The 15696-nt window shown below is 41.8% G+C and overlaps 1 protein-coding gene across 1 annotated transcript; it reads left to right on the top strand.

Moving 5' to 3' along the window:
• The first annotated feature begins 2251 nt into the window (after nt 1–2251).
• On the top strand, nt 2252–15047 carry cry2 (cryptochrome circadian regulator 2). Its single transcript, XM_076042563.1, has 13 exons — nt 2252–2586; nt 4499–4607; nt 6633–6775; nt 7176–7360; nt 7572–7660; nt 7937–8077; nt 8188–8313; nt 8578–8763; nt 9564–9715; nt 9812–10014; nt 10661–10741; nt 10841–11403; nt 11909–15047. The coding sequence occupies exons 1-12, from the start codon at nt 2429–2431 to the stop codon at nt 11395–11397; spliced, it is 2130 nt and encodes a 709-aa protein (XP_075898678.1). The 5' UTR covers nt 2252–2428; the 3' UTR covers nt 11398–11403; nt 11909–15047.
• Nucleotides 15048–15696: the final 649 nt, after the last annotated feature.

The following is a 15696-nucleotide window of genomic DNA, read 5'->3' as shown; positions in this document are numbered from 1 at the left end:
AAGAAGGAGGGCTGGAGTATCGCAGTGCATCGGTGATTACTCACAGCAAGGTAACTTTACGTAACGGTTTCCAAAAGAAGAGAAACTGTCATGATGATGCTGAGGACATAAAGCTTTTGCTTTGTCTCTACATTTCTAGGAACTCTAAAGGCAGTGTTGCAGTTAACAAGTTATCACACCACCCTTCTACACCGGTGCACTCCTGACCATTGTTCAGTGACACTATAATGAAAAGCTGTTTGTGGCTTCTACTTTGTGCACTACTGACTAGACACAGAAAGACATATACATTTCTCTGCAAGGTCGGGAATCACTGTTGCAGAGCAGACCCGCACCGCTAACAATTCTTATGGCAGTGGCACTTTGAGCTCTTTTCAGTGGACAGTGGCAGAAAAAGGTGAATGACACATACTATATAATTATTTAATTCAACAATAAACACTCAGTAATGGCATTTCAAATAGAACAGATCTACATAAAAAGATGTATTCAGTATATGCTTTATCTCAAGATAAATATATTAAAATTGTTTCCTGTCACTTGCCTGCAAGAGGTTTTGTAAGAACAGCAATGGCTTCGAGAATGGTTGAAGTCATCTCCACATGGCATTAATAGTTTGCCAGGTAATCAGGAAAATCGCGTTTAAGCGATTTAATTTAAATGCGCCATAAGAAGCGTGTCCGAGAGCGTATGTTGTCAGTCCATACTTCGAGCTCTGTGGCTAACTCCGCCTACTTCCTGGATACGTAATTTCCCCCTACCTACGGATGCCGATGTGGATGTTTCCCAAAAACGCGAGAAAAAAAAACGCGTTTTTTTTAAACTTTTGTTTTAAAGTGTAATCCATACGAGGGATATGCATTTATGACAGGATTTAAATATAATACATTAATTAAATTTTACTTATTTTATCAAATAGATATTCCTAAATCGTAATTTCCGCCTTGTCAATTTGTATCTGTATTGAAACAGTGTGACATGTTGATATTTTTTCCTCCTTAACTACCAAATTAACAGCATTGACAAAAAAAATCTCAACAAAACGGGCATTTGAGCATTCAATTTAGGAAGAGGGGTTTAAGTTTTGTATATTCAAAGACCAGATGGCTTTGTTATCCGTCACTTCTTTTATTGTTTCAAACTACTTCTTCATTTCATTCATGAACTACTGGATATTGGGTTTCCTTTCAGTCCATTCTTTCATTTATGCATATAAAGCTTTCCATATAGAATAAAAATGTTTTGAAATAAAACATGGCCTTTGTCAAATTCTTTTTATTAGTCATCATGTATATACCCTTCCTATGTGACAAGTTTGTTCAACTGTGCTCAGGGAGCAGCAACCCTAAGCATTTTTTGTGTGACATGCACATGCACAGACCTTTTGTGTGACAAAGGTTTGTATTATATACAGACCTTTGAATGTGTGTTTATTCTTGTGTTGTATAAAAGGCCTTGATTTGATGCTTTCTATCTTGTATAGTAACTGTGACTTCAGTTTTGAAAGGAGCTGATGGTTTAACTGCTTTCATTTGTCCTTATTCAATAAAAGAACGTGATGTGTACTTACAGTATGTATTTATAAGGGAGGTGTAGCCTATATAATCTATGGGAAACTGCAAAATATGTAATAAATTATATAATGAGTGCAACGTCATCTAAAGCCATTCGTCTGCATTGATTGAAACGAATGATAACAAATTTTTAGATAACGACAACGGGTATAGTCGAATGTGATAATGTGTAGTGGAGAGTGGAATAACAGTTGGTTTCCGTTTGTGGCGACGGCTGACCGAGATAAGGGATGAGATTAAAAAAGATCCTGGAAGTTAGCCTGGTTTGGGGCAGACTAACTCCACAGAATAAATTTCCTCGGTAACTTTCCAAATCCCATTTTTGTGCAACCAAATTGAGCCAGGATAACCAAGATATCCCGACTTAATCCCTTATCCTATTTTTGTTCAAAGGGCCCCTGAATTTAGTATTTAGTGAATTTAGTGCTGCTGCTGCTGCTGCTGCTGCTGCTGCTGCTGCTGCTGCTGCTGCTAATAATAATAATAATAATAATAATAATAATAATAATAATAATAATAATAATAATAACATTAATAATATTTATTATTATTATTATTATTATTATTATTATTATTATTATTATTATTATTATTATTATTATTGCCAGTACGGTCCTCGGCGGAGTCGTTGTTCGGACCTTCACATAAATACATAATGTGTCAACAACACACTCTGTGCTCAGTGTCCACGCCCACACACGTAACACAGTGTTGGTGTTCGAGTGAGAGCTCCGAATAGCGAATCTTCCCAGGAGTCTACGTAGCGACGGATTAAAACCTTTAAATCGGCGCACTTTCGCCCGTTTTCGACGGATACGGCAAGAATACTCCCTATGATGGACTAAGAAGACAACATGGTGGTGAATTCGGTACATTGGTTTCGCAAAGGATTGCGTTTACACGATAATCCTGCGTTGCAAGAGGCCCTGAATGGAGCTGACACCGTACGGTGTGTTTATATTCTCGACCCGTGGTTTGCTGGCGCAGCTAATGTGGGAATCAACCGATGGAGGTTTGTAAACGTCGTATGAATTGTGAAATGTTTACATTTAATGAAATGCCGAACATTAAAAAAACAACAACAAGTTTATCCTTTTAATTGGGTCACCGTTTGACTGTGCGTTAGGGCGCTCTGAGTGCAGGCTCTGGCCTCTTCCCCACGTCAGTTAGCACAAGCTAACAACGTCAGCTTCACGTCGTAGCCGAGCACAATCTAAGAAACAGGAAATCTTTAAATGTTTGATTACTCCAACGGGAAGGAACCTTTGCAAGAGGCAAACTCCAGACATGTGTGTTGAATTATGTTTACAACATGTATCAAATCCAAATATTGTGTTTAAAAAAGCAAGTGCGATTTAAATCTCCGAAGTTTGCTCACTAATAATAATAATAATAAAAAAAAGAGGTCATGATTAGCACGCAAATCGCTAGTTGACTTTATTTGTAAAAGTTCATTACGGTGTGTGTGTGTGTACATTCAATATTCATCCGTCACATCTTAGTCTGAAGAAGTACGTTATATCTAGCGTCGTACGCAATCGTTAATTACGGCCGCCGTCGATCTTTTGGAAGAAATGGCTCACTGATGTTGCTGGGGAATCACAGCTACTGAGTTCAGTGGTGAATAATCATGTCAGCCTTTGGCCAGAGCCTGAGATCCTGTGATTTGGCCTTCATCAGACGGTGAACTACGGAAATTGTAGTTGCTCCCGGATGATGGGGACAAGTTAGGTCAGAGAGGGTAATTGCAACCACTTCTTCTGGATTGACAAACCGCTTGTTAAGGTCAACTGGCATCCTCCAGGAGGAAGCCTGATGGAGTGGAGAATGGAAGGGAGCCCGTGTCTCCGTCACTTGAGAAGTGTGCCCCGGTTTTCACCCTTACCAGGTTTCATCCGTTTGACTCTTTCTGCAAGGATCTTATCTTGCCTCCACCTGTGCACCTTCTCCTCCTCCCAGTCCTTTGGCACATTCCAGTCAGTTCGCGATTATTGAGGGTGGAAATTGTTGTTCCCAAGTGTTGGCACAGAAGGGGTCTTCCTCCTTGCCCCAGCAATTTTTTTTTTTTTTGTATGGAGTCAGTAGCTGCGTTTCCGTTGCAGCTTTTCAGCAAATAATAGTGATATTTCTAAAGTTTCGACAAAGTACAACTGCAGTCGTTTCCATTAAATGGTGTGAAGCACGTAAGCTGTAATTCTCGCGAAATCTCGTCCTGCGATAACTTACTTTGAGGAGGATGGAGGTACAAAACATTTTGTGTCTTGGAGCAGCTATTTGAAGTTAACTGGTCACATGAACTGTGTGTCACTTTTGGTGACGTGTGAATCAGGAAATAAGTGTTTCCATGACACTTCTGTGTCGATACATCTGAAAAACCACCTCACGAGAGCGTCAAAACCTTTTAGCGATATTTGATAGGTTTTTTGAAGTTTAGCTGTTTCCATTTTATTGCGATATTTAGGTTTTGGGCAATTCTAGGGGTAGTGGGAACGTGGCTAGTGACGGCCTGCAGGAACGCTGAGGGCAGCGTTTCGGTGCAGTGCTTATTACTGTTGCCTCACAGCAAGCAGGTAGCATATTTGATCATAATTCATACCTTTTTTTGTGTGTGGTTTGCATTTTCTCCCTAGGTCTGTGTGAGCTATCTAGGCTGTCTTGTTTCATTGATTGTTCTAAAATACTTCAGTTTATTGCTGATTCTTAACTTAACTGTCTTGGTACAAATGTGAGCATGTATGATATGCCCTGTGATAAACTGGCTATTTGTCGAGGGTGTATCCCACCTTCACTCCAAGGTAGACGTGATAGCGTCCCTGTGTGTCACCAGGATTTATTGAATAAATACTAAGGACGGTTTTACCAAATCTCTGTGACCTCGCCCTGCTACCACAAATATGTCTCTAATTGTATGTATGGTCGTGCAGGTTTTTGCTGGAGGCCCTGGAGGACCTTGACTGCAGTCTCAAGAAACTTAACTCCAGACTTTTTGTAGTCAAAGGGCAGCCCACTGATGTTTTTCCAAGACTTTTAAAGGTGAGTATTTCTGATTATTACTTGCTATTCCTCTTTTATAGGAGTCACTTGAGACTTGAGAAATGTCACAACATTTATTTCAGTTTTTGAAAGAGAGGGCGACAACAACAAGGGGGTCAACAATGTTGTTTTTTTTATTCTCGTCATAATAATGAATTATGCCTCATAATTAGGGTTTTCCTCAACATTATTCACTTTCCTATACATTTCTGAAGCACTGCAGATATATTTAGATACAGTCCCAAGTAACTCCAAAATCACACAGGAAATTGTGAGCAATATTTTCTGTAAATTATTACTGTGCTATTTTAGGTATGGACTGACATAGATGAACTCTCAGGTTGATTCATAGAGTTGTGCCTCTCATCAGTTCAGTGCTGCATTTTTCAGCTCTGCGATAGCACAACCATATAAAATCATATAAAGCGCTTTCCATTGGAGACGCTGCCTTGTGTCACTGTGAGTCAGCAAAAGCAGGTTATTACTGTTTCAGATAAGGTATGCATTTTGCCCGCATGAGGTGAACTCGGTGACAATTCCAAGCATTCTGGCTTTTATGTTCTTTGAGTGACGTTCGACTGTGCATTAAATCATGTCAAAACAACCATAGTTTGAAAATTGGAAAATGGTCACTTTTATAATGCTGAAAAGATACTTGTCCTTGTAAGTGCATACATTTTGCATTTTTGCACTGAGCTGCCCGCATTTCTAAAGCCCAAATTCCTTTCTTAACCCTGAGCCTTAACCTTCAAGTTCAACCATCAATTTAAGTAGCCCTCAAAACCAAGTGTTAAAGGCTATCATGTGACTTAGAAAGGGGACACCCCCTTAAAAAGGTGAAGGCAGCTACATCACCAGTGGTTTGCATTACAAAACAACTAAAAAGGGCCCGACGGCTTTCTGACAGCAGAACCAGCACCAGTGACGCCTGCAGCTGTGTCAGTATGTCGATTACGTGGGCTTTAGGCATCTGTTTGATTGCCAGTGGATGTATTCATCACATAACCTGCTTTTAATCATAGCGAAACACAGACTGGAACTGTTAATCAAGGCTGTACCATTAATGTAACCAGATAATACGGCTATGGGAGGTGACACAAGCCTGTATGTCGGGCTAAACATCACACTGTATCTGAATAAAAACAACTTAACAATAACATTACGTACTACAAAAAATGGAATGGTAGAAATGGTATTGCTACCATGTCAGACATTAGCGTGGGCACAGATGCTGGCCCTGACCTCTTCACACATGTGAATCATCTTCATTTGGAAAGCCAGCTGGCAGTGTGAAAACACACGCAGGTGTGGCGATAAGATGCATTTGTTAGGTTCTGCATGAACAACACAAGTGGCTTATTTGTGCACCTTCGAGGCAGATTCTCTGTGTGAAAGGTCTTTATATTCTGACAGAACCCCTCGATTGCTTGTCTTGGATTGAACATAATCAACAGGTGATCATGATGTACTTCACCCTGAAACTCATGCATCAGTCTGCCATTAGCCAGAACGTTATCATCGCGACTTATTTTATGACTTGGGTGACACTGGTTGCAGGGTTTTGGTGCAGGATACTGGGAGTAGTGCAGAACAAGTTGTGTGATTTGCTTGATTCACATTGGTTTCATCTCTTTTTATTTTGTTTGATAAATGATTGCGCTGGGGGGGGGGGGGGGTGTCTCCAGAATAACGTGCCGGATGCATATAGACAATAAAGTCAATAAAAGAAATTTTGCAGGTTCACGGAGCACAGAGGTGCAACATGGCTATCCGGCCCTTAACCACACGTCATTATGAGGATATGAGAAACTAGATTGTCAATACGTACAGTGAAATGTGGCATTGTAAGAAATGTCATCTGTTTTGCCAAGGCAGCTTATATCACACACATATTCCAGCTCGCATGAAAACATAAAACAACATTATTAAGAAAAGCATGTGAAGGATATTTGTAATACTTTATCCATTGACCATAATCTTTGTTTTGTCCTGTTCCATCTTTCCTTCTCTCGTTTCCCCCTCCAGGAGTGGAAGGTGACACGACTGACATTTGAATGTGATCCTGAGCCTTATGGAAAGGAGCGGGATGGGGCCATCATCAAGATGGCTCAAGAATTTGGGGTGGAGACCATTGTCAGAAAGTCACACACGCTCTACAACTTGGACAGGTCAGTATACAAAATATGATATATTGATTTATTTTCTATTTGTAATAAACATTGCTTGTTTTGCAGGCAGATAAACTCTTGTGTCTGTCCAGAATGAGTGTGAAGTGGTTCTATGGAACAGCTATGGTCAAGTTCTGTCCACCGGTCTTCATTGACTTTGCTTGAAGCTGCATTTAGCCTCAACCAAATTCAGAAAGTTTCCCTCACATTTTTCCTCACTTGGCATACATTGAAACCTGAAACATGAACATTAATATGAAGGGATATGTTTCATTTTTTCATTTTTTGTGTGTATTTCACATTTGGACATTTGAACAGAATCTCCCTACCTTGAGTACCTTGAGTACTGTTACATAAACTGTCTTCTTCCCTCTTCTGTTGTATGTGCTACTGGTCTCAGGATAATGGAGATGAACAACAACAGCCCTCCTCTGACCTTTAAGCGCTTTCAGACCATTGTGAGCAGACTGGAGTTGCCAAGGAGACCCCTGCCACCCATCAGCCAACAGCAGATGGATAAATGTTGCACTAAAATAGCTGATAACCATGACCAGCTGTTCAATATACCCACACTGGAGGAACTAGGTATCCATCAATATTATCATTTCTTATTATGTTCAATTGACAGTTGTCTCTCGCAAACAGCAATTTAAGGCTAAAAGCAAGGTTTTGCACACATGCTCATTGACTGAACATTTTCTAGTGACTGTGTTGCTGTCACCTGCAAAACATAGTGGCAGAAGTCTTGGAGGCTGATGTGTCGTTGACCCTGTCTTCAATGTAAATACGTCTCCAGGGTTCAAGACAAAGGGGCTGCCTCCAGCTGTCTGGCGGGGAGGGGAGTCAGAGGCCCTGGACAGACTCGGCAAGCATCTGGACAAAAAGGTAACTGATTCTGGGATGGGGTGAAATACTTGATGTATGCAACACATATACTGTAGCTTGCTGTTGTCTTTGCATACCGCACAAATCAGACCACTATAAAGATGGACACAGCTTCCGGTTTCAAAACTTAGGCAGTTACAGCCTCAAGTCCTTTTTGAATATGATGCCACAAGCTCGGCTCACCCAACTTTTTGGCCAGTTTTGCACGTTTGTATGAAACGCAGTGTATAATTGTGAATGGCCGCTGACCATTTGAGCATCTGTGTCTTTGTATAGGTGTGGGTGGCCAATTTGGAACACTCTCGGGTCAACACATGCTCCCTGTACGCCAGTCCCACCGGCCTCAGCCCCTACCTCCGCTTCGGCTGTCTGTCCTGCAGAGTTTTGTACTACAACCTCCGAGAGCTCTACATGAAGGTAACCGTTACCGTGGAAGATGTTTTCCTGCCCGTCGGCTCGAGTTGTAGCAGTCTGCCGCGCTCTCTGACCCGCACGTGTTCAACTTGTTTCTCTCTGCGATCCATTAGCTGCGTAAACGCTGCAGTCCTCCGCTGTCCTTGTTTGGCCAGCTGTTATGGAGGGAGTTCTTCTACACGGCCGCCACCAACAACCCCAATTTCGACCGCATGGAGGGGAATCCAATCTGTGTACAGGTGGGCCTTTTGTTTGAGTTTGAGTTTGTTTACAAACTCTGTTCTTGTAAAATTTCGCAGGACGGGATTTTACGAGAATTACTGCTTATGCCTTTCACGCCATTCAATGGAAAGACCTGCAAATCGCAATTCTACTTTGTCAAAATATTTAGAAATATTGATTTTATTTTGATCTTTGAATAACTGTTGAAAATCGAAACTTGTATCTCATCATCATCATCATCATCAAAAAGCTTGAGTCCGATGTGTGTAACATGTCAACAGATCCCATGGGACCAGAACCCGGAGGCTCTGGCCAAGTGGGCCGAGGGCCGGACTGGCTTTCCTTGGATCGACGCCATCATGACCCAGCTGAGGCAGGAGGGCTGGATCCACCACCTGGCCAGACATGCAGTGGCCTGTTTCCTCACCCGGGGGGATCTTTGGATCAGCTGGGAGAGTGGCATGAGGGTAAGACGATGCGCCTCCGATACCTTATGTTCCCGAGGAGGACCGACGGGGTGGAATATCAGTCACTGATGTGAAACAAAGAGGAAATGGATGGAGTTTTCATACCTCCCAACCTGGATGCATTTTGAGCAGCAGGTGCACAATTAGACATCTGGACACACTGCTACGAGTGGCCTCCCTGGACTATGCAAAAAGCTGCAGATGTGCCAGCATCATGCAGCACTCAGCACGATGCAGTGGCCCTGACCCCCAATTCACACCGAAAGCGTCTGCGGCTCTCAGCAGACCACTGCCATTAAAGTCAGTTCACACCAGGTGCGGTGTGGGCGCGTTTCCGAAGCGTCCCAGAAGCGTGAAACCAACGGTGCCGCTGTTCTATTTTCCAAACGTCACCGCGTCAAATCGCAGGAGGTAGAATCGCTTAGGCAGGAAGTCATTGATGTGGATCCGGTTTATTTTCATCGTAATATACAATGTGCTGTATTTAGTTTTTCTATGTGCTGTATTTTACTGCGAAACGTCTACGCGACGTATCGGCTTCAACACTGTTCAGTTCGGCTGTCAAATAGCAAAGCAGATTTCACTTTAAAATTTTGCTGTCAAAATTAACGCTGGTCTAAAGTGTTTTTTTTTTTTTATTCAATGATGATGCCAGTGCGCCCATAGATTGGGGGGAAAAAAGAGAAATTTGTGTGTGCGAGTGTGTGTGCACATGTGTATTATAATTATATTCAATATACACACAGGCACACATATAGTTTTTTTTCATGGGAGCTTTTTCTGCATTTGCGCTCTTGCAGGTGTTTGAAGAGCTGCTTCTGGATGCAGACTGGAGTGTAAATGCTGGCAGCTGGATGTGGCTGTCCTGCAGTGCCTTCTTCCAGCAGTTCTTCCACTGTTACTGTCCTGTAGGCTTCGGAAGGAGAACCGACCCCACCGGAGACTACATCAGGTACGTCTTCCACTGCAACTCTCTTGCCGTGGGATATTTAATCATCTGGTATACTGAGTTGCAAAATGAATTTCCCCTTTTCCTCATGCCCGCTAGGCGGTACATCCCAATTCTGAAAGACTACCCCAACCGCTACATCTATGAACCGTGGAATGCTCCCGAGTCGGTGCAGAAGGCAGCCAACTGTGTTGTGGGAGTGGATTACCCCAAGCCCATGATAAACCACGCAGAGGGCAGCCGACTTAACATTGAAAGAATGAAGCAAGTGTATCAGCAACTGTCCCACTACAGAGGACTCAGTAAGTCGGCCATCACCACTAAGTGTTCGGTATCTAGTTGCTGTTATTTACCGTTATTAGTGTTGAAAAGGCCAATATCCTTTTTATTTAAGCTTTCATTCAGACAAAGGATCCCCATATTAGAGCAACTTTTATATATTACGATAAGTAGTTGGCCACATACACTACCAGTCAAAAGTTTGGACATATCGAAGTGCGTTGCTGCCATCCTTTGAAAAAAAAAAAAAAAAAAAAAAAAAACGGCGCTGTTTCACGTTATAATGTGAAGATTTTCACCAAATAACGTGATGGTTTCACGTTTTTACGTGATCATTTTCAGGTTTTAACGCGAGTATGCTTTTTATGAAAGGTGGCTATTTTGAAGAATTTAGACACAAAACGTGTTGAAATTATTTGATGCTTTTGTTGTTTCTTACATAATTGCCTCCAGTGAGAAACTGCATTGTCAATAGAGAATGAAAGAAAAGACATTAAACTCATAGGGTGTGTACAAGCCTTTGACTGGTAGTGTATAGTCTTGTTGGCCGTGGTTGGCAAGACGAGGAATATTTTCCAAATGAACGTTCTTCTGTCTCCAAATCATATTTGTAAAACATCAGACTGCTGCCACCAGCTCAAAGTCACTCCTGTGATTTTTGCGTATCAGGTTTACTGGCATCAGTTCCCACAATCCAAGAGGAGGCAGAGCCGCCAATGACCGACGAGTCACAGACCAGCAGTGGCCCTGGTAGGAGGCGACAAAGAAGCAAAGCTCGTATTCCCTAGTCATAGACGATGCTGAGCGATGTGTGTTTTTTACCTTAACGTCTTTGTCACACCTCACTAGATTCTCCTCTCGGAGCTCCTGCCGACGAGGTAGCGAGCAGCTCCACAGCCCCCGATTCGTCCACAGTCTGCGGAGCATCTTTCCACATTCCGAACCCACCAATGGAGGACGAGTCGGAGGGTTATCCACCCCACACGCCCGCTGCCTGCTCCAGCTCACGCGCTCCCACCCCCGCCGCCATCACCTCCACGTCTAACTTTCCCGCTTTCGCAGCATCAGCTGCTCCCTTTGGGGCCCAGGCCCTTCCGCCGAGGTCCAAACCCCCCTCGCCCTCGTCGTCGTGCCCCTCCTTGTCCCCGACCCCGAGTCCCACCACGTCCCAGGCGTCCTCCCTGGGACAGAGGAGGAAAGGCCTCGCCCGCAAATGCCGGCGCAACCAGAGACAGCGAGGACGGCACATTTGCTCCACCCCCGCCCGGGAGGGAGACAGGCGGTCCGAGGAGGAGGAGCAGCGGGAGGAGGCAGGAGGGGACGAGAGGATGGAAGAGGATACAGAGCAGGACGTGGAGAGAATGGAGGAAGAGACGACACAAGAAACATTATCCCATCAGCAGTGATAGAAGGTACAGTATGCTGCTGACACGCCTGCCACTACTGTGTGAAAAGGAAAAAAATATATATATATTTATAGATGTGTATATTTTACCACTGCAACAGGTTGACACCAATATAGAATAGAATAGAATAGAATAAATTTACTTTATTGATCCCAAATTGGGAAACTACACTGTTGCAGCACTAAAAACAATACAAAAAATAAACTACACAGTAATTGCAGTACTTGCAGTGCCAGTAACATTTAAGCCAGTCTATAAATAACAAACAAACCAGAGCGGATGTGCAAAAGACAGTCAACCGTGCAGAAGCAGAGATAAGCATGGTTTTATTTACCGTCTGCGCGTTATTTGCCACTGAGTCCAGAAAAGTCCTGAATATTACCTGTTGCACAGTGGGGAAGAGTCACAGAGGGTTGTTTGGAACCTGCATTCATCTACTACGTCCTTGATTTATATTGTGTTTTTTCATTTTTTAATTTGATCTTCCCCTCTCCTTTGTCTTGTCTCCCAGGCGTCTCTGTGACTCGCTCGGCCCGCAGAGGCTTACAGACGACAAGGCAACGTGTTGGACATGATGTGAACTGACGCCTGCATACGAACACAAAATGACACGGACACTATTTTCATAACCGAAGGCCCCCCCCCCATTTTCTTCTGTTTGCTTTCAAAATAGTTGTGGCCATCAATGCGTTTTTTCTGTTGCTGCATGCAGATAAAGAGTCCATGCGCAGAGCAACAGTGCAAGTGTGCATTGGCCGATTCCATTGCCCCCCCAAATCCCCTTTTCCGCTCAGCTACGGCCTGATACAGAGTCCTAGGAGACCCCTGGAAATGTTCTTGTGAGCACAAGATATTTTTTTGAATCGAGATTTAAGAATTGATATATGAGGGGGGAAATGAAACTTGTTGAAGGCTTAGTAGATATTAATCAGAGTGTCCTATTACGCACCCGCTCAACCCAAAGATTAAGTTAGCGCGTCGATATAAATGTGACAACACGCAACTCTCTCTTGTCTTACGTCTGTTCAAAATTCTGCACATTTAGCACACAGAGATTGTAAAAATGTTGAGTGGAGGCAACCGCCGACTGGTTTTGCCACCTTGAAGACGTTTGGCCTCTCATCTGATCAGCTTCAAGATGGCAAAATCAGTCCTGTCGCCTCAACTCAAACCTTCGACACTAAGACAACCTGGACGACTGAGAACCTTCTCACATAGCAAAGGGCGAAAGCTGTCTTGTTACTGTTGAGGTTCTCAGTTGCGTCCGCTGCCATGCACTTCATTTTCACTAAAAGCACCTGTCATATTATGGTACAGATCCTGTGCAATCTTAAGTCCCAGGTAGATATTTATTCTTTTAAGAAGTTATGTATTGTATCGTCATATTTTCTTGTGTCAGAAGAGTGGGGGGGAGGGGGAGGGAGACTGTACTTTTGGGACTTCTGGGTCTCTGTAGCTTCCTGAAGCTTTAGTAGGTTTTAATTTCCCTCCAGTCGCTTGCGGTTGTTTTTTATTCATAAGAAGCACTTTTAAATTTTTAATGCAATATTTCAGTACCTCCCCTTTGACAACTACACTGGAAACGTCAGACTTTTTTAAACAGATTTTATTGAGTGGACAGAGTCAAAAGTTACATGCACATAATGCAGTTAGAAACTGCACGTAAGAAATCTACTCATTTATACCGTTCATCAATATGACTGAAGCCGCGTTTCGACTGCCATCCAAAATCCGATTTTTAGCCCATGCAGATTGAAACCGGATGGCTCTTTTGTAGTCTGAACTGTCACAAATCACATGAAATCGGATGCGGAGCTGTAACGTCATGGAGCAGACGGAAGACATAGAAAACACCAGACAACCTGTCAGATGAGTCAATAATGTGGCCGAGTCTGAACAGAGCCAGATCCCATTTGGACACTTGCTAAAAAACAGTGTGAACAGTCAGCCCTAAAAATCGGATTTGAGAAGGAATCGGATTTGAATCCGATTCGCCCGCAGTCTGAACGCAGCCTAAAAGTCGATGAGTCACCCGCCAGTAATCGCTAAATGGCTATATGAAGGACTTTCACATAAAAAAAAAAAAAATCTAATCCAAATTGGCTGTAAATAATTTAATGAAACCATTGAATTTAATAGCAGTTGAACAAAAGCTTTAGAATGTGTAGTAATCTCTTGCACGGTTCCTTCAAGTGAAATTGTCCCTTTTTGCTTGTCTTTCTGCTTTAGACGATAAATGCTCCTTTAGCTTAGACAGTGCGGGAGCCTGGAAGCCCAACAAGCTGTCTCTGCTTCCGCATTGTACTTTTGCACTTTCTGCGGTAATCATTGTGTGATGCAGTTTATTTAGGGTCGCGGCCAGGCCCGGGATTCACCTTAAATCTCTCGGAGGCGGGAAACGACACACTTGCTGCGTCCAGATTTAATGTAATTTAGAGAAATGTATAAAAATGTAATGGCGCCCTCAAGTGTACAACCGCCGCCCGCGGTTGTTGTGCTGGCTCCTGTTGAGGGTCTCCTCATTTACGCTCGAGTGACCCTTGTGTGTTTGTTCACATTTTGAAAAAACAAACAAAAAAGAAAAGCAATAAAAAAAAATTAATGTGTAAATGCGCAACAAGAATGTGTTTCGTTTTGTTGTAAATACCTCAAACTGTATATTCCCTTTCTAGGGAACTGGTATCAACTGTCTGTTTTGGAGGTATAGCACGTGTCTATTGGAAATAATATTTTTTTAAAAAATGGCCAAGATGAGCTTTATTGAGCGGGTTTCCTGCTTCATGTATTTGCCATATCTTTCCTCGGAAGTTAAAGAAAAGAGGGTTTTTCCAAATGAATGTACTTGTAGGGGAAGATATGAAATGTGCTGCCTATACATCCTGCAGTCAACGTATGGAACCCGAATTCGTCAAACTTCAGAAATGGTTAAAGGGGTTTCACCAAAACTTGTCACCACTTCTAAAAATGGCCACTAGAGGAGAGCAGAAGCAAGAAGTTTGACAATGAAGATGAAGACAATCTGGACCTTGACAATTCTGAGATTTTAACCTGTCTTTGCTACCTGTGTTATATATGTTTTGAAATGTGTTTATTGTTCCTCTTCTTCTTGCGTTAAGATTGCTATAGTTGACAGGATTTTCTTCTTTTTTTCGCTGTCGTGTTGACCTGCATTGTAATATTCATTGCCTCCAATTGATTTTTAGTTTTGTGTTTAGGTTAGGACATTTTCCTGTGTGTCGGCATCATTACTTGGTTTTATGATTGCCGAAGAAGCAGATCGTGAAAGCTCTTAGATCTCACTTGTACGGGTCCAAAAAATTCAAAAAATTATTTAAAAAAAATAAAAAAATAAAAAATGATGGGTTACAGATGAGAAGAGAAGGTCTGTAATGTGGAGCATTATACTGTTGCTGTGGCGATATGTGAGAGACAACTGATCCCAAACTGGTTGAGTTTAAATTTTCATTGTGCCCTTTATTCAAAACACAACATAGGTTCTAAAGGTGCTTTATGCTTTGATCTGCATTCCATCTAACAACTGCATGATGCTCTGCAGAACCGAGAACTAAAGCCTCTATGGATATTTTTTTTGTACAAAGAGTTTATTTTCAATAAAATCGCAGAAGAAATTGTGGTTTAAATGTGATAAATGTGGTGTCATTTTTTTTCACTTGCTTTTGCTTTACCATAGCATTTATATGTCCAAAAATTAAGGCAAATACTTTTTCACCAGAATATAAACATCATGTTTAATTTTATTGCAAAAAAAAAAAAAAAAAAAAGCTTGTTGGCTCATTGTCAAATAACAAAATCTATCTCAAGACAGAAAGTTTCTTAATCTGCCTCCATGATTGGTTGATTTTGGGCTTTTGTGAAGGGGCTCATAGTGTGAATCCAAGTGCAAAAGAAAGACAAAATGAAGGCATCAAAATGGAAACAAGCTCTCTGACCTTTTTGAGGCTTCTTGTCAAATTACACGCTTGGGAGAAAAAGGATTAAGCTCTGCAATGACGAGGTCTTGTTGTCCTTATCTTTGTATAGGAATGAAGGCAACAGTTGTGAGATTGCGTCTCACTAATTTATATATATGTATATATATATACATATATGTTAATATATACATGTATATATATACATATAATATATATATATATACATATAAAATATATATATATGTAAATATATATATATATATATAATATATATACTTGTATGAGCACTAACAAGCTTTGCTCACTTTTAAAAAAAATTATTTAATTTTTCTGTTTTATTATTTCGCTTCCTCCATTTTCATTCCTA

The sequence above is a fragment of the Nelusetta ayraudi genome, unplaced genomic scaffold (genome assembly GCF_046127955.1).
Source record: "Nelusetta ayraudi isolate G7.1 ecotype Tasmania unplaced genomic scaffold, CSIRO-AGI_Nayr_v1 ptg000071l, whole genome shotgun sequence".
Lineage (NCBI taxonomy): Eukaryota > Metazoa > Chordata > Actinopteri > Tetraodontiformes > Monacanthidae > Nelusetta > Nelusetta ayraudi.
Note: the sequence above shows the minus strand (reverse complement) of the source record. Positions and strands in the feature narration are given on the sequence as shown.